Consider the following 18699-nt stretch of genomic DNA (forward strand, 5'->3'; position numbering starts at 1 on the left):
AGCGGCTGCTCAGCTCGGGCTGGACTCGAACCGCTGTTGCTCAGAGCTCAAACTCTTGAGCGAGCTCTTAACCAACTGAGCCACTCGGCCGGCCCTCCCTCCATCATTATTCTTAAATCTTTGTGAAATGTATACACACACACGCACGCACGCACGCACATGCACACGCACATACACATACATTTTAAATCAGCTGGATAATGGATGAATGATTACTGTTGACAGAAAAATTAGATACCCCTTTTAGCCTCCCCGAAGCCTAGTTCCTCCCTAGAAACAACCGCTGTTTTGTGTGGCAGGCAGTAGAACTTAGTTGTGAGAACACATGTATTCGAGTCAGACTGCCTGGGTTCAGACCCTACCTCTGCCATTTACTAACTGTGTAACCTTGGATAAGTGACCTCAGCTCTCTGGGCCTCAGTTTCCTTGTCTGTAAAATAAGGATAATAATAATAATAAAAACTCGATGAGATGACATATGTAAATTGCTGAGCACAATTCCTGACAGAGTAACCGCTGTCTAAATTCTGTGTCTTATCCTTCCAGATCTTTCCTTAAGCATTTACCCTATTTCTTCACGCATGGCTTCATTCAACTCTACTATGCTTCTGCATCTGGGAACACTGACCCCCACCCCACCCCAGCCTATCTAATCTAATTCTAAACCTCAGCATGACTCCAGCTCTGTGGGAATGTAGTCTTTTGTGAATTCTCTCTCCACCTTTCCCTGACCCTGGGGCACCATACCTGCCCAGCCCACCCTCCAGGTTCACTGGCTCTTCCATCCTGTGATTCTAGAACAGGTACCCTCATGCACTGATGCGAGCAGACGTTGCCGTGTGAGCTCAGGTGAATCCTTTCTCCCTCTGTGCCTCAGCTTTCTCATTTGTTAAGTGGCATAATTGGACTCGCCTTATTCCTTCTTTTATTTATTCATCAAGTACTTATTGAGTAATTATTACATACCTGGTACTGAGGGTGCAGTGTGGCAAACAAGACAGATGTGGTGCCTGCCCTCATGTCGTCCCTTCCTGCTCTAAAAGCCTGGTATTCACACCATGAACATAGATGTAATGACACGAGATGCCACGTGCATGATTCTTAGGGGTTATCAAAAGCAGCTCTCCCAATCTCCCTATCATCAGAGTTTTCAGAACAAATTACTCACTTATTCTAAGTAAGCACACACAACAAACATGCAAACACATCCCCCTGGAAACAGCAGATATGCCCAAAATACACTGCCCCGGGATAACATAAATCATAGCCTCTCATTCCCACAACAGGAAACACCCAATTCACACATTCTTCTGCAGGATATGTCAAAAATATGTCAGCCACCCACCTCTGTAGCCCACAGAAACCCATAAACAGAGAGAGCTCAGAGATAGGGGAAGAAAGAAAAGGTTGCTTAAGGTGACGAATGCGCTGCAGCCAAGGGTTTATCCTTGACAATCAGCGAGGAGGGAAAACCGGAAAACCTTTGCCCGGGCTGGACTGGTCCAAAAATGGATGTGACAGTGTTCGAGCTCAGTGGCTAGGGGTAATTTAGAAAGAATTCCTACACTGAATCGGAAGGGGGGATGCATGGCTTCAGAGATCCTTTAATTATCACTTATATTTGTTAAGCCCAAGTTACATGCCAAGCAGTGTACTAAGCACTTTTATATAATTTAAGTAATTTAATACAAATGACCTGAGTTATTCCCACTTTAGGGATGCTCACACTGAGACGGGTGCTCAAACCTTAACTTGCTCAAGGTCGCATAGCCGGCAAGCGGCAGGGGTGAATCACAAACCCCAGGGGTGAATCACAAACCCAGCTCTCCACACCATTAACCTGTGTGCCTGCACTTCTCACCCCTTCCAGCGCGGGGTCCCACATCTCGGATTCTCTTATGACAGGACACAGGATCAGTGTCATGGGCCCTGCTGCAACTCCAAAATCAAACACAAGGCCCTGCTGGTAACTACCAGGTACTCTTATGTACAGACCCCACCCGAACCTTTCAAGCCTGGATCCACACTTGGGTCTCCTCCTGGGGGCTGTCGAATCCCTGTGAACACACCCAGGGTACTTTGGGCTCTAATGAAGCCGTGAGGAAGCTGACTTGTGACAGCTGCTGCACCCGCTTGTTTTCCTGGGCCCCCGGGCTTGCGAGCTCGTTGCTGAATCGGTTGATTCTCTGCTTGATGTTTCACTGTTCAACCAGAAGCCCCACTGTTTTTATTACACTTCCAGCCAATTATTCACAGTTGTTATACTGTTTCCAAGTCAGTTTTGTCACTCTTTTAATTATACCCCAGCATAATGTAGGTGCTTCTACCTTTTAAAGACCATTTAAAGACAACTCTATTAGAAGGAGGGAACATTTTTAGCTACAAGGTCAAGTGACCCTCAGGGGAGGAAAAATTATTGTGCAGACCACATCAGTAAAGAGAACGTAACTTGGGTCATGTTGTTTATGAGAAAGGAAGCATGCCATTATCTGCTTTTCAAAGTGACTAATAAATCTGATAACACACAACACAGCCCCGTGGAAAAGGGAGACCAGTTAGAAGAGAGAAGAACGTGTGGAGGGAGGAGAGAGTGGAACACAGCAGAGGACTCACAGAGCCAGAATCGGTTTTTAACTGGAGGGAATTTTATAAATCCTCGTGTCCACGCTCCTCAGTGACTCACGTGGGAATTGAGGCCAAAAGTTAGATGATTGGCCCAAGACTGTAAAACTGGGTGACAGCAAAAAGGGAGATTGGAACGCAGACTTCCCCCCAGCGCTGTCTATCAGAGAGAAACACGGAAGATGAAGAACAGAGAGAGGGAGAAACAGCCAGGTGGAGGAGCTGGACGCTGAATTCACGTCCAGCTATGTTCAACTCGTGTGCTCCTTTTAACTCACGGGGAGGCCAGCCACCCCGCCCCTTCTAGTGCGTTGCTGTGTTCAACAATTTTAAATTATCTTTATAGCATTTGGGGAGAGCTTTACTTGCATATGTACAATAGTTATGGAGTTACAATGTATGTATGTGCTTTAAGTGTGCTAAAGATTTGGTATCTGTATACAAGAGGACTTAATGTTTCAGACCCTTAATTTTTAATCTCATAAGCATTGACTGGCTGATTTTCTGCCTTAAAAAAAATCATACTGACAGTCATTGCCCACTTATTGTCTTGCTTTTGTTCTTGGAAAATTTAAGATTATTCGGTTTTGCAGTGCCTGGAAATTTTTTACTTTTTTTTAAATCAGTATTTATTTCACTGCTCAGAAGTTTTTGTTTCCAGATCAAATTCAGGATGGGTGAATGCATGTGTAATTGGTTCCTATTGCGAATTATTTTTCAACTTCTTCAAAACTCTTTAAGGATAAAAAATAAATTTTTCATTTTTTGAGGTGGTATTTCTGGATCAATGTGTACATGTTATTTTGATATAAGTAGGAGTCAGCCAGGTTTAATTTCTTCCTCCTCATTCTCAATGCCTGGTGTTCCATTTGTGAAAGCGTAAAGCTTTGGTGTCCGATATGGCAGCCACTAGCCACATGTGGCTATTTACATGTAAATTTATATTAGTTAAAATTAAAGAAAATTTAAAAGTAAGTATCTCAGTCACATTAGCCATATTTCAAGTGCCCGATGGCCACATATGGCTAATGGTTATTTGGACAGAGTAGATTTAGGATATTCCCTAACTCAGAAAGTTCCATTGGAAAGCAACTGCTTAAGGACTAGGAACTAGGAATGTCTCTCCTGGGGTGCCTTTTATTGGCCAAAGAACATTAAACAGAAGCCAGAGATTCCCTACATGAATTGTAGAAACATATCACATGATCCAGCTGTCTAAACTTTTTAGCTTCATGGATTACTTCATAAGAGCAGAGCTAATGTCCTTCGAGGCTCACGGTTGCTCTTAAGGATAGGCAGTTCCTAACACATGAGGCAGTTCAAAAATTCATGTGTAAGTCAATTTAGAATTCAAAAGATGTTTGCCCATAAGACAAGTGTTATAAATCATGTGATTGAACCTTGGTACTTTCTGAGATGAAAATTAGTGGAAATACTAACCAGCAGAAAATCAATAATAAAATTTTAGTGTTTCAGGGAGGCTACAGATTGGTGGGAAGAAATGACATATCTGTACACACACAGAATAAGATTAAGTTGATGGTTTAATTAGCCAAGGATACCGAATCTTATTGGAAATGAGGTGGCTTCCAAGGAGGAGCAGATGTGACATACCTCAGCATAGCTTCCCTTGACCCCCTGAGTTCCCGTGGGTACTGTCTGGATAAGGAACGGTCTTCACATGTCTGAAAGCTCAAATATGGCTACGCCACGGACCTTTCATAATCAGCAATCTGGAAGGACTCGTACCAACAATGCATGTATTGCTGCTTATGGGACTATTTACAAACATCAAACATTTTGTGGATTTCCAGCCACAGATAGCATCACGAAAGCAGTACCCTCATCCTGAGGGAAGCAACACAGTCAGGGCTGAAGGCCCATCACTAAATGGCCCAGGAAAGCCCATTTTCCCAACCCATCCCCCACTCTGACTTTATGGCTTTTCACCTGAGTGGTTCAAAGACTGAGTTTGGACTGACGACCATGATCACAAATTCTTTTCCCCAGAAAATCAAATCCGGAAAAAAATCTAATTGGTCTTAGAAGTGGGTTCTTCAGCAGTAAGGCAGGTTGAGGTAGATGAAAATTTGTGCAGTGATTCTGGAGGGACTTTTGGATACTTCTGAGAACTCTGATCGTTGATGGTGACGAGTATACTACTTGTTCTTATTTTCAGACTCACAGCTTTATTTCCCTCAGCAATAGTAGATCACCCCACTGCTCATATAAAGAGGGGCTATATTTTTCTCATGAATTGAAGGGAGAGGGAAAATGAAATATTCTCCAGGGACATTGAGCAGGAATCAGAAAAAGAAGAAAAGGAGATAGAACGACACACAATGTTTGTGGACATTCCGGGCGTTAGGGAAGAATTGCTCTGAGCTGTGGAGAGGATGTGAAGGTCATGATACCAGTGAATATTTGTGGAGCACATAATACGCTTTTTGAAAAGCTTTGTATGTATTAACCCATTTAATAAGTTAATTCATGATTTAGTTAACTAGCTAATTCACTTAACTTTTGTCTTAAATTTAGACAGGAAAAAAAAAGAGTTGAATAAGGGGCATGAACTCCATGAAGGAAAGACTGTGAGAATATTATTCTCCCACCTCAGAGAGCAAAGTTGTCAGAAGCAACAGTCTTGGGGCTAAGGAAGCAGTTCTTGGCCCTATAGCACATATATGATTCAGGATCGGTGCAAGTGGATGATAACTGAGACTCCTGCTTCCTTGCTCTTTGTCTTTACAAAGAGGAAAGTGTATGAAATCAGCTACAGAGATCACCTTTTAGAATCTGAAGAAAGCTATAGGGTAATGTACATAACCGAATTTTATATTTAATTAGAGAGAAGTATTAGACTCCAGGTGTATCCGTCAGGACATGCTGCAGTAACAAAAGAATCTTCCAGACTATGACAACAAACATTCTTGCTTGTTCATGATAGATGTTCATCGTGGGTTAGATTGCTCTATGATGCCTTAATCAGGGACACAAGCTGATGCATCCTGCACACCGTATGGGGTACCACCAGATGCTGGGCTATGGGAATGGGAATGTGGCAGATCACGTACTGGCTCTCAGGGCTTCCATTTGGAAGTGACACCCAATTTCCAGTTATAGTCCATTGCCAAGCAAGTCACCATGTGTAATACTTCATGTGCCTAGAATAAAAGATTCAAATTTCAGTGAACAGACATAACAACTACTACACTAGGTCAAGCACCCCCGAATTAGGTGATATCTAAGTTCCTTCGCAGTTCAAGGTTCCTATAAGACCAGAGTAACTTATAATATGCTTATTCAAAGTTTATCCAGTAAGTCTACGTGTCTAAATGAGAGACACCAATTCCTCTTCAACTAGATGGTCATCTTTATAGCCAGGACCGGAGTGAGTCTTCTAATAGAGTATGGGCAGAAGTTTCTGGACTATTGCTTTAACTTGGATTGAGAATTAAGGGACTGAGTGACTCTCTCCCTGGTGCCAGTAGGGGCTTCCTACAAGAGGGAAGACGTGGTTCCTCACCGGCCAAGTTATCTCAACAGCTTACACATACTAAGATTGGACCAGACAGCTGCTAACATCCCTTCTAACCCTGAGATTTTGAGTACTACTGTTATTAAATACCGGATAACCAGACTTTAGAGGGGCCAAGCAAAGTATAGCTCAGGGAAGGGAGATTTGAAAAGTAGCCATGAGAAGGTCGAAGCAAGAGAGCAGTAGACTCAGTAGGTCAGGAGAGCTCTTGAGCACTGTCAAATACTGACCCCTGAGCAACCCCCGGTGACTTCAGCCCCTACATATCTCCACCAGCTCTTTTTTCTTAATTATATACTTTTGACATTTATCTCAATGCTATGCAAAATGCTGTCCAAGGGCAGCTTTAAGATGAGCCTCCTTTCCAACCAGAGTGCCTCCCTTCATGTCTCTGTCATAGAAAGTCTTTGCTACCATGGACTCATGCTCATTTTATAGATGTGGAAACCGAGGTGCAGATAAGGGTGTAACTTGCTTAACAAAAAGCCCAGTTGGCGGCACGGGCAGCCACCCACTTCTCTGAGACCCATGAGTCAACTGCAAGACCTAAGTTCCCTTTGAAAAGTTTGGGGCCTGGTTTTGATCCAGAAGTCACTCAAGAAATGGCATTTCTGGATTGCTTACCTTGAAATACTCTACTTCCTCTTTTATTTATTTATTTATTTTAATTTGTGAATTTGGCCTCTATTGTTACAAGGAAAGTTTATGCTTACTCATAAGTCTCTGCCTGCTTAAGGAGATTTATGGACTCACATCTTAATGCCACGCCCCTTCAAATGATGCCTTAGATAGGCATCTTCAGCCTGATGACGTATGGAAGGTACTTTGCTAATCATTTCCACCCTTTCTGCTTTTTAATTCCAGTTAAGATTACGTCTTATGGCAGACTTTTTAAAGAATGAGGGCCTTCTAGATGCTGATCTCTTTGTTTCTTTCTACAGTTCCTTATCAGCAGAATCCTTACAATCCCCGAGGCAGCTCCAATGTCATCCAGTGCTACCGATGTGGAGACACCTGCAAAGGGGAAGTGGTTCGTGTCCACAATAACCACTTTCACATCAGATGCTTCACCTGTCAAGGTAGGAGGCCCAACTTCCCAACTTCCTTCTCAGACCCTTGGCCATGCTCTCACTCCCGGGACATGCCACAGGGGCTGGCAGAACAAACACAGGCAGATGAGATGCCGATAAAGGACTAAAGAGACTTTCCTAGAGCCTCTTATGAAAACTCGAAGTAGCATGAAGAGGGAAGGAAGTGTGAGAGAAGTGTTGGGATATGGGGGAGAGAAGAAACCTGGTGACTCCAGACTGATAGTGCTGACCCAGAAGGTAAAAAGCATTCCTGCAAGTGTAACTTACATCTCTCAAAAGACTCCTTCCTGCCTTGTGCCTTTAAATCACTGTGAGAATGAATGAAAGAACAAGGTGTCCTGGCTAAAATTCAACATGGCTCTGAGATGAGTACCTATCTAGTCTATGACAGTGTGACATTCCTCAAAGGTTAAGTTTAACAAGGGAGAAGGTACATCCTGACTTCAGTCAAGTTTGTAATTTGGGAGCAGATTGATGTTGGGTTACCTCTAATTGTTACAGCTTATCTGTGGCTAATTTTTAAAACCCTGGACTCCACCGAGCTAAGAGTTCCTTAAAAGAAGAGAGCTAGCAGCTGGAAGGAAGAGGGACTCAGCTGGAAGGCTCAGAGAGCCCTCTGGCCCAAACAGGGCAACCCTCCCTCCCGCAGTGTCCCATACAAATGCCTCTCCAGCTCCACTGCCTGAACCCCTCTTTCAGGCTGCCTGTTCCACAGAGCAGCCATTCTGATGTCAGGTTGCCCTACGGGCTTGGACAATGATTGACTCTAAACCTGTAACTTCCACCTGTTGGTTTTAGATTTGTCCTCATGAAATTGAATGAGTACTTTGTATTTTATTGTCCCTGTGGCTGCCCGTCACATACGTGTAGCCAGGTCTTACTCATGCCCAATTATGTTGCTAGGTCCTTAAATTAGGCTTCATCTGAAATGCTTCCAACTTGTATCATCATCCTGAAGTCTTCCTCCTTGATCCATCTGGTTTGTCGCTATCACTCTTAGAGCATAATGACCAGAACAGACCACAGTTCTCAAGGTCTGCCAAATACAGCAAGGAATTGCATTTCTGTTAATGTGACTGATATTGAATGGGTTTCCTGAGAAGCCACTTCACACCATTGACATATAGTGACCTTAAGGTCCATTGAAACCCCCAGATCTTTTCATTTTCGTAACTTCTTCCAACCTCAGCTTTGTGTATCTGAGACTGAATTCCCCTGCCATTGCGAAAAAATCCTAAATTTCTTTCCTCGAGATCTAGCTGGACTCTTCTCCGAGCAAATAAATTACATATCCCCTAATTTGTTTATGGAACTATATATGTGATATATTTTAATTAAATGAGATTTAAATGAGAATTTGCAAACCTATTTAATGCAAGTTGACCTGCAAGACTCTCCTTGTGAGTGACCATTTTTACATCCCCAGAAGTGGAGGTAGAACAAAGGGTAACAATAATAAAATTGTTATAAGGAGGTCTGAACTATGACTCTGCATTATAGTCTTAAGAGAGTATATTTGCTACCTTATGCCAAAATGTAATAGTTTAAAACAGTCTTTTATTTAGCTCATGATCCTCTGGGTTGGCTGGGCAGCTCGTCCTGTCTGAGCTGACTGCTTATCTCTGTCAGCCTCATCATGATGACATGGTGGGTCAGCTGGCTGTGGTTGGCAGGCTGTTGATGCGAGTGGCTCCATATGGTTTCTCACTTTCCAGCAGGTTGGCTGGGATCATTTGCATGGTGGTCTCAGAGTTCAAGTACAACAAGAGAGCAAGCTTCAGTAAGCAAGACCTTTGCAAGCCTCAGCTTGTGTCGTACTTGTTAATGTCCCATTGGTGAAAACAAGTCAAATGGCCAACCTAGATTCAAGATCGTGGAGAAATAAGCTACCATTTGTGGGAGGACCTGCAGCATCAGATTTCACGGGTGCGAATGCAGAGAGAGGAAGGATTTGACCATTTTGACAGCTTACCACAGGGAGGCTGTAGAACCTTTTTTAATGGAGGTTTTAAGGGAGGGAAAAGACTGTTCTTTTCAATGTCAACTTGTTTAGTGATAAAACACATGAAAGGATTTTGTTTCCAAGGATTAGTTACCGTAAATAGCCTTGTCAGTTGAAAAATCTAAAATCTCGGTGAATTTCTTGTACAACTCTTTTAACATGCACTACTGTGCTGACATGAAAGGAAGGCATCGGAAGAGGTGAAAAACAAAAATAAAAGCGGAAACTCTGCTGTGACTGTCAATGTCAGATTTAATCCTGATGGTTTATGCTAACTCTTGAAGACCTTGACCTTCTACCTTGATGGCTATATGGATCATGGAGAGCAGGAGGCAAAGCCTGGAGCCTGGGCCAAGTAGGACTCTAATAGGAGGCCTCTGAATAAAGCTGAGATTCCCCACACACACACAAAAGTCTTACTCTCAGTGTGTTGATGGGTGGGAAATAAACTGGCTTTGGAGAAGGAGACAACGCTGAAACATGCCTGTACTCACCATGTTGGCACTAGTTAGAAGAGAATAAAACCTGTATCAAAATGTCTGTCCATAATCCACCCTATATTGCTTGTGGATACATCACAAGTGGTACAACTATAAAGAAAAGCAAAGGAACAATAAACACAATTGGGGGCAACGTGGAAAGGGGGTGCTTTAGGGAGAGGCGAACAGGCTTCCCAGGTGCTGGTAATGTTCTGTTTCGTAAACTTGGCAGTGGATACCTGGGAGTGTGTTTTTATTCTTCTTCAAATGGTACATACGTATTTTATAAGTTTTCTGTATACAAAATCTATTTCACAATTTAAATATTTAAAATAATGAGCTAGATCACCCCCGGGGGCCATTCTAACTGTTTGATTTTGAAATCTCAAAAAACTCAGTCTTGTGTGAAAAGTTAGAAAATCAACAGGATGATGTGACAGGACCCCGATCTCTCGGATCTAAATGTGTCTTCAGTTACCACCCAGCCCCCTCATTTTACAAATGAGGCAACCCGGCTCCAGAGAGGTGAGGTAACTTTTCCAAAGTCACACAGCACCTCAGAGGTAGAATAAGAACAGGGACAGTGACCCGCCAAACAGCCCATTTTCCACTGAAACATGCTAGGGCCATGAGCAAGTCTTCCTTCTCGGCATTGTGTTTATAGAGAGCGTTCATCCTGGGTTTTCTCAGAGCAGTTCTAACTTTTCATATTCTGCCCCATTGTCAATCCATATGACTGCCTTTCTTTTAAATTAGTAGACTTTATATTTTTGATTCACAGAATAATGACTGCCCCGGGTGTGTTGATTCCACGTCAGTTCCGCACTGTAGACCCTTTCCAGGGCCTTTCCTATTATTTGAATACCGGTCTCTGCTCAGCCTTAGATACTTCTGCCATGGGTGTAGCTCGCCTCCCATCCCAGTGCTCCCCACTGTATTTCCAGGAGCCCCTGAGATTCTTATCAACCTTAGCATCCTTTCTAACAAAAACTTCCTCCTTCAGCTCCTTGGGGGGAAAAGAGGAACTGATTGTTCTAAGTTTTCTTGTGGCCTCCTGGTTTTCTCCACTGGGAGAGGTGGCTCTGGGGGTGGAGCTGGCAGGGGAAACAAAGGAGAGAAAAGAAGGGAAAAAACAGGAGCTGTTTCCAATGAGGTCGTAGGCCATGACCTAACTAATTCCACAGCCATGAAGTCAATTGATCCACCACCTGCACAGCCCAGAACAGCCTGTACTCTGGTCTTGCCTAACCTCCAGCCCCGGCATTGTTTGATGTGATGAATTTTCATGAAGCCTGATGGAAGAAGAACCCTTCCCTACCTCCCACCTCCACCACCACTTCCACCCATTCTCCCTGCCTCTCTGCAGCGCTGGTCTCCAGGGGCCTCCAGCCCCACCTCACACTGAGTTTAAAATGTCTGGCACATGGTAAGCCGTGAAGGAAGCTCTCCTTCTCCTGGACTCACAGAACGGCCGTGTCAGAAGAAGACCTGAGGTCATTTTACATACAAGTCAACAGAGGCCCCAGACAGGAGAGGGCCAAGTTCATTGTCACCCAGATGTCACCCAGTGGCAGCGACCAGAGCAGAGCCCAGGTGGTCTGACTCCCAGACCACTACGTCTCCCTCTGTGCTGCACTGCTCCCCCTGGTGCTGTGACATCTGGGGCCACCCTCCTCACTCACCCTGGCCCTTTAAGCCTACCTCTGGCCTGCGAAGCGAACAAACACTTGCGCAACATTTCTTGCATTCACCTGGAAGTCCCTCCTACTGTTAACCTGGCTGCTTTTGCAGAATAACTTTCCTATTCGAGATGAGGTCGTATTTACTGGGGTGATGTCACCTGGTACAGGCTAGGTCCTCACGCTCACAGGCTTGGAAACTCTGTCTCACGGGTGTCCCCACCATTGGTCACGCTTGAGAAAGCTGACTCGCGCTAACAAAGTCCCCAGGGAACCGATATAGAAAACCAGAGTGTCTGTTTATCCGTGTAAACAAGAGCTGTGACTCTCCGTTCTTCACATTGTCGTGAGCAGCTGCTTCTCTCCCAGAGACGATCCACGTAGAAAGTCACACTATCGGACAGTCACTTGGCGAGTGCAGACTCAGAACAAGGGTGCTGGTCAGAGGGGCCGGGCGGTCTCTCCAGCGGCCTTCCTTTGGCTACCGACTGGCCCATCCTTGCCTTAGCGGGATCGACAGACTCACCAGTTTTGGCGGCCATTCAATCTCTTGGAAGAAACTTTGCCTCTTTCTGCTCTGCCCATTATGAGTTGATTTCATAACTTCAGTCTCAGAGGGACATCTCATTTCCCATATTTCTGGGTCCTTTGGGGAAGGATAGTCCCACATGATTCAGTCGCTCAGACACCTATAATTATATCACACCTACTCTTCTGTCTGTCCTACACAGCTTTGTATTGTCCACAGAGATGTCCCAAAAGACCTAATGAAATACCTCATGAAACCACTTTTCCTCTATTCAAAAGCGATCAAGGCAATGGATTAATTTTGCAGCTGAGTGATGGAAACTCATTATAATCTCTCTACTTTTGTATATGTCTGAGTTTTTCTAAATAAATTTTTTTTTAAGTTTTTAAAAACTAGGGGGTAAACCACTCATGGCTTTTCAGTATCCCACAAAGCCTAAGCTTCTTAACTTGGACTTGAGCCCTCCTCTAACTGGCCCATCGATATTTTCTTTTCTTACTGCTCTCCACTCCTTAAAAACATCACCCCTACCCCAGCCCCATCTCCATACAAATATCACTTGCAGGCCGGCCGAGTGGCGTGTTGGTTAAGAGCTGGCTTGGGACGCCAGCTCTGAGCAACAGTGCCCTGGTTCGTATCCCACATGGGGGTCAGTGACACTGCCCTCTACAGCTAAGATGGTGAACAACAGCTCAACCTGGAGCTGGGCTGCCGTGAGTCGCCAGCGACGGCGTAGGCTGCAGTGAAGCTACAGTGGGCTGCCATAAGCTACCCTGAGTGGCTGGCAGCCGGCATAAGCGGCCCTCCAGTGGCTGGTGAGTGGCTGTCTCACCCAGGAAGAGCGCAATGATAATACCAACATGGGCCAGTGAAGCAACGTCCCCCACAACTAGACTGAAGAACAAAAGGACATCAACTTGTCTGTTCCCTTCCCCGATTCCCCAATGCTGTTCCCATCCCCCAATTCCCCAATAAAATATTTAATACACACACACACACACACACATATATATATATATATATTACTTGCAACTCCCTGCCTCCGTGCTTTTGCATTTTGCATATTCTGTTCCTTCAACATTCAACTCAAGTGCTGCCTCCTCCAAGAAGCACCCCCGATCCCTCTCCCGCTGACATTGCTCCCTCTTCCTCCCTGCTCACAGCACTTGATGCCTGCACCAGCCCATGGCCTGTCACCCATGATATGTGATCTATACGATCTTCTCTCTGCCCACACTCCTAGCTCTTCACAGTTTGGGGATTGTGTTGTATCATTCATGCCTGGGAACAGACGCACCCTTTATGGTTATGATGAGGATAATCTACAAATCAGCCATCCCACTGCCATCCTAAATTGCCTCCAGTTTTGGGATTCGGAGCACATGGTCCCCACACGGCCCTCCAGTTTTGGGATTCGGAGCACATGGTCCCCGCACGGCCCTTCAGCTGGCACAGTCATGAATGTAGGGAGTGCCCAGGAGAGTTTGAACGAAATGATTCTTTTACCAAATTCATGATACCTACCATCAGCTATATAGCATTGTGTGAGGCACATGGCCTTAAACGTTTCATCCATGCATTGAGAGGATTGTGTGACATCAGTCTCAGTTGGTGTGCATTACAATCAGCTGTGGAGGAGGGGGGAGTGTTAAAATGCAGATGCCCGGGTCCCAGCCTCAGGGAGTCTGATTCAGACCCAAGCATCTGCATTTTAAGCCCATCGGGTGATTCTAGTGTAAGTGGTCTTCAGGTTTTAAGGAACACTGGCCCCAAAGGCCCATGAGTCTGATGTGCCACCATTCTCTAGCCCAGCCACTCATGGCCACATCAGATGCCGGCCTTGTCCCCAACAAGAAGCTCGTGCATGCAGACCCTCCCAGGACTCAGCCTGTCCCCGCCTCCCTCCTTGTCTCCCCAGTGTGTGGCTGTGGCCTGGCCCAGTCGGGCTTCTTCTTCAAGAACCAAGAGTACATCTGTACCCAGGACTACCAGCAACTCTACGGCACCCGCTGCGACAGCTGCCGCGACTTCATCACGGGCGAGGTCATCTCGGCCCTGGGCCGCACCTACCACCCCAAGTGCTTCGTGTGCAGCTTGTGCAGGTGAGTCGGGGGCCAGCCGAGGCCAGGACCTTCAGCCAGAGGCTCCGGGAAAGGAAAGACATGGCCCTTCTCAGGCAGATCTGGGGCGATCCAGGGCTTTATGTTAGACACTTGGATTCTAGAATCTCAGGGGTGGAAGGATCCGATAGGCCAGCGGTTTTCAAACCTCTCAGCAACTGAACCCTTTCTGTCCAAAGTGACCTAGTGTCAAACACTAGTTTGTCCTGCAATGAAGGCAGAGTGAGGACCCCTGTATTCAGCCTCCTATTTCCCATCACAAGGCCAAAAGGAACTACTGAGTACTCTGGCCTCTCAGAACTCAGTCTGGAAGCCACGCATCTGGCCCAGGCTCTTATACCTCAGCCACGCGTGCTACAGGGATATCGGTTTCCAGCCTTCCTCTAGGACCCCAGCAAGCGACCCCCCCCCTCTATAAGTCTCAGCTCTTCATCAGTAAAATGGGCATCAAAGCCATTCCAACCTCACTGGGTTTTCATGAAGATCAATGACATGATACACGCGAAGACCTTAGCTCAGTGACTGGTACATACTTGTGTCTGCTTTTATTATTCCTTTCATTACCATGACGATAATCATCTAGTCTCTCAGGACATCTGATAGGTGATGGAAAGCTTACCCCATCCCTCCTCCCCACCCCCAGCATTCCAATCACTTGTTAACTTAGCAAATGTTCATTAAGGGTCCACTATATGCCAAGCACCACATTAAGGATAAAAAATAAGCAAACCTCAACCTTGCCCACAAATATGTTAAAATTCAGTGAACCACTCTGATTGAGTCATCAGGTAAAGCATGATTGGAATACGTGTGTGTGTGTGTGTGTGTGTGTGTGTATGCATGCATTGTTTTTATTTTTTTTTAGCTGAGCCATCCTGCCACCTGTTCATCTTGCCATCCCACTCAGCAGCAGCTCAGCTTGGGCCAGGCATCAAACCGCTGTTGCTCAGAGCTCGCAATCTTGAGCGAGCTCTAACCAACTGAGCCATTCAGCCGGCCCCATGCTTTTTTTAATTGGGAACAGAATTTATAGATTAATTATTCTCCCCATAAAATTAACTTTATGTTAGTTACCAGTTAGAGTAACTAACCATTTAGCGTTTCTGATTGAGACCAATGGTACAGTGTGTAAGAAGTGGAATTCATTCATTTATTCATTCATCGATCTCTTAAAACCTGGGCCCTGGGTCCTGGAATCCCAGACCCACTGGAGGTTAGCACAGTAGGGTCTATACGGTATAAGATTTTATTAGGCCCAATAGAGATGTGGCGCCTCCCAAGGTCATGCCATGTCCTTTTACCACGAGTCAGTGCCTGAACCGTGATGAGAACACAGCTGCCCCAGCCCTCCCTCTATCGTCCCCCATTGCTAACGTAGGGGCAGTGGAGTCACTGGCAGCCTATGTCAGGGGTTATGCTCAGAATCTGTATCACAGGTGTCCCCAATGTCCTGTGCAAGAGCAGCTGCACGATGGGACAGGCAGTGTGAGGATTCTGGAGATGGTTTCCATTTAGTTAGGGAGGCAGGCCATGTCCGAGCTATGGAACTCAACACTGCACAGATGCAGAGGAGGGGAGGAAGAGGGTATATGTAGACTTCTAAACTTCCTGGATGATGAAAGAAAGAAATTTTGGTAGGTTTGGGAGTTGAATGAGTTCTTCTTGCAATACGGGGATAGATCTAGTTGGGATGGAAAAAGTCTTTTGAGGAAGAAGGAACGACTCTCGGAGGCGTTACTAACCTCTTCATTTTACAGATGAGATATGTAAGCTCAGCTAAGTATCATGATTTGCCCAGTGTTAGATTCATGTACATAGCCCCGTGGGCCCCCAGTTCCAGTCCTGGCCCTAACAGAGTGGTTTGGTCAGCCCAGCCCTGTGACCGGCACTTGAATTCATCTGGTGCTCTAGAAGGCAAGCTGTGTGTGTTATCGAAGAGCTTTCAGCACATGTGTTGTCAGGTCACCAGTAGACCCAGAATCCCTCCAAAGAAGAGGTATTGAATTCCTCCCTTGTCCCCCTTTGCAGGAAGCCTTTCCCCATTGGAGACAAGGTGACCTTCAGCGGGAAGGAATGTGTGTGTCAGATGTGCTCCCAGTCCATGACCAGCAGTAAGCCCATCAAGATCCGCGGACCAAGCCGTGAGTCTCCCCCACTGGGCACCTCCCCATCCACGGCGCTGTCTCCCAGGGCTCCCCTGTCCCAGCAACGTTAACGGCTCCTGCAGGCCTGGAGGGAAGTGGAGGAGGTTCCCACCCTGGAGGACTCCTGAATCATGACCCAGTTGGCATACAGCCCAGACTCACAAGCTTCCCTGAGTACTAATATGCAGGGAGAGCAGCTGCCCGGCTGCAAACAGTGATGGCCTGTGCCACTGGGTAGGGCTTCTCTGACCTGATCTCCCCTCTGTATCCACTCACCCAAGGGCACCCCAACAGAACTGAGCAAGTGCTTTGTCACCAGAGGTTCTCATTTTTACAAACTCCACTAAAAAAGAATACTCAGGCATGTCTTACAAAAGAGAAAATGTGGGAGCAAACCACCAGGGCTGTGCTAGTGTCTCTTAGAGTGTGTTCCATAGACTGCTGCAACAGCTTCACTGCAGAATTGATAAAAATACAGATTTCTAGGCCCACTTTGGACTTCTAGGAATGGGACCTAGAAAGCTTTATTCTTAATAAGCTTCCTGGGTGATTCATTTGCTGCTCCTAAGATTGAGGATCACCACCTAGGGGTGAGGGGTTTATCTGCCATGCTACAGTAAATGTTATGTTTTATCACTAAACCATACATCTGGGGGGAAATTAAGGATCAAGAGTGTACCTTGAAACAGTCATTCTAATTTGTGGAATGTCTATTTCACTCCAGTGTGTCTGGCAGCAAGATGTCTAAATTACTGTTTCCAGACACCCTTGTCAGGCTGCTGATGGCATTTGCTCACACACGCCGGTGCTGGGGGTTGTTACGTATGGTCCTGGCACCCCGGGTCTCAGTAAACCTTGCTAGACTCCAGTGTTCATTCATGTTTCATGACACTCTCTGGCCTCGTCGACAGAATCAATGAAAACCCATTAGCCTCCTGTGTGGCATCACTGCGCCTGTGCGGGGGGCTGTCAGCCACGGCACCAGCAGACTCAGCATGCTGGGGCTGCATCCTACTGAGGTGGGTGAGCATGGAACACCCCACGTCAGCAGGGCTTGGCTCCCAGGGACTCCATGAGAGTCCAGGCAGCATGGTGAACCAGGGAGCAAGACCGTGGGAAGGCTCCCTCCCTCGCCCTTCCTTCCTTTCAGTCAAATCAGATCTGCTCGCGGAATGTGTAGAGCCCTTCCTTGGGCGTCCTTGGTGAAGCTCAAGAACAGTCTGCTGCTCTGAGCAGGTTCCCATCTAAAGGTGGCTGAGTGCACATACTGTTATCTTTCCTAACTCCTTGAAAGCATCATGCAGAGTGACAGCAAGAATGAGATGCTGGGATGCAGGACCATGGCCCTGTGATCGATGCCACTGAGGTGTCCAGAGGCCAGCGGGACCATGCGTGAGGCAGTAGAGAGAGAGAAGCTGGGAGTCAGGAGCCTGCCAACTTCCTGCGTGATGCACAGCAGTTATGTAGATTCCTTGAGACTCAGTTTACCCAGCTTTGCAGAAAGTCAATGTATTATTGCGTTGTCGGAAAAGTCATGACACTTTTTTTCTATGTTTTTCATCACGAAAATGCATCATGACTTTTCCGACAACTTTATAGTATACAGGAGCCAGACTAACATACATCATAGTGTGTAAAATGCTCTCTAAATGCAAAGTGAGGGATTCTGTTGACTTGGAGGTTTAATCTAGAAAGCACACCAAAGGAGAACTGGGAAGAAGATTCCTGGATCTCTTGTTATTCCTCTCAGCTTCTGAGGTGTGTTCCTGTGTGCATCAGATCTCACACAGGTGAAAGATTCCTCAGCTGAGTGTGGGAGTCTCGCATGTGAGTGTGTCCTCAAGGAGAGGCTACTCAATGTCTCCACCATAATTCTGCAAATCAGGAGGAAGAGGAAGGTGAGAAGGAATGGATAATGAGAAGCAAGTGAGCACATGGGCAGTACTCCTGGCAGGGGTACCCAAGTTTATGGCTCATCTTGTTACTAACTTAAGTAAAGACGTCAATCTGTGGATCTACAGGGCGTATATTTCATAGAAATGTTTTCTCCCCAAAGGTGGTCATTGTCTATGCTACAAATGACTAGAAGGAGTGACGGAAGGTCTGTGGAGCTCCCAAAGGATAGAGAGAACCAAAACCAGATTCTAGAGAGGCTAAGATGGAAAAGGAAAAAGAAGGAGAAAACATGTGGTGTATTTTTGATCCACGGGAATGTGAAGTTTCATCCCTGGAGGGTGAATAAAGACTTTCTGGGAAAGCAGGAGGGGTATCTACTCAAAAGAGATCCAGAATAACACTCAGGCACTGTTAAGAGAAAAGAATCGTGTTACTTTGCACAGGAAGAAGAAATGTTACCTCGCAGACTTCACTGAGAAGAAACAGCAGCAGTAGCAGCATCACCATCCTCCCCACCATCTGTCACCACCATCACAACCACCGTCACTACCACCATCACCTTCACCCCCACGATCACCATCACAACCACCATCACCATC

At 45.9% G+C, this 18699-nt stretch overlaps 1 protein-coding gene across 9 annotated transcripts in view; it reads left to right on the forward strand.

The window, feature by feature from the left end:
• ABLIM3 (actin binding LIM protein family member 3) overlaps positions 1-18699 on the forward strand; it is a 105034-nt gene that overhangs the window by 31823 nt on the left and 54512 nt on the right. For all 9 annotated transcript variants that reach the window (XM_019624419.1, XM_019624422.1, XM_019624423.1 and 6 more), the window contains 3 exons: positions 7102-7239; positions 13859-14042; positions 16089-16201. In XM_019624419.1, coding sequence (XP_019479964.1) covers positions 7102-7239; positions 13859-14042; positions 16089-16201 — 435 coding nt within the window. The remainder of the gene's footprint in view (positions 1-7101; positions 7240-13858; positions 14043-16088; positions 16202-18699) is intronic.

This window comes from Hipposideros armiger, unplaced genomic scaffold, assembly GCF_001890085.2.
Source record: "Hipposideros armiger isolate ML-2016 unplaced genomic scaffold, ASM189008v1 scaffold_590, whole genome shotgun sequence".
Taxonomy (NCBI): Eukaryota; Metazoa; Chordata; class Mammalia; order Chiroptera; family Hipposideridae; genus Hipposideros; species Hipposideros armiger.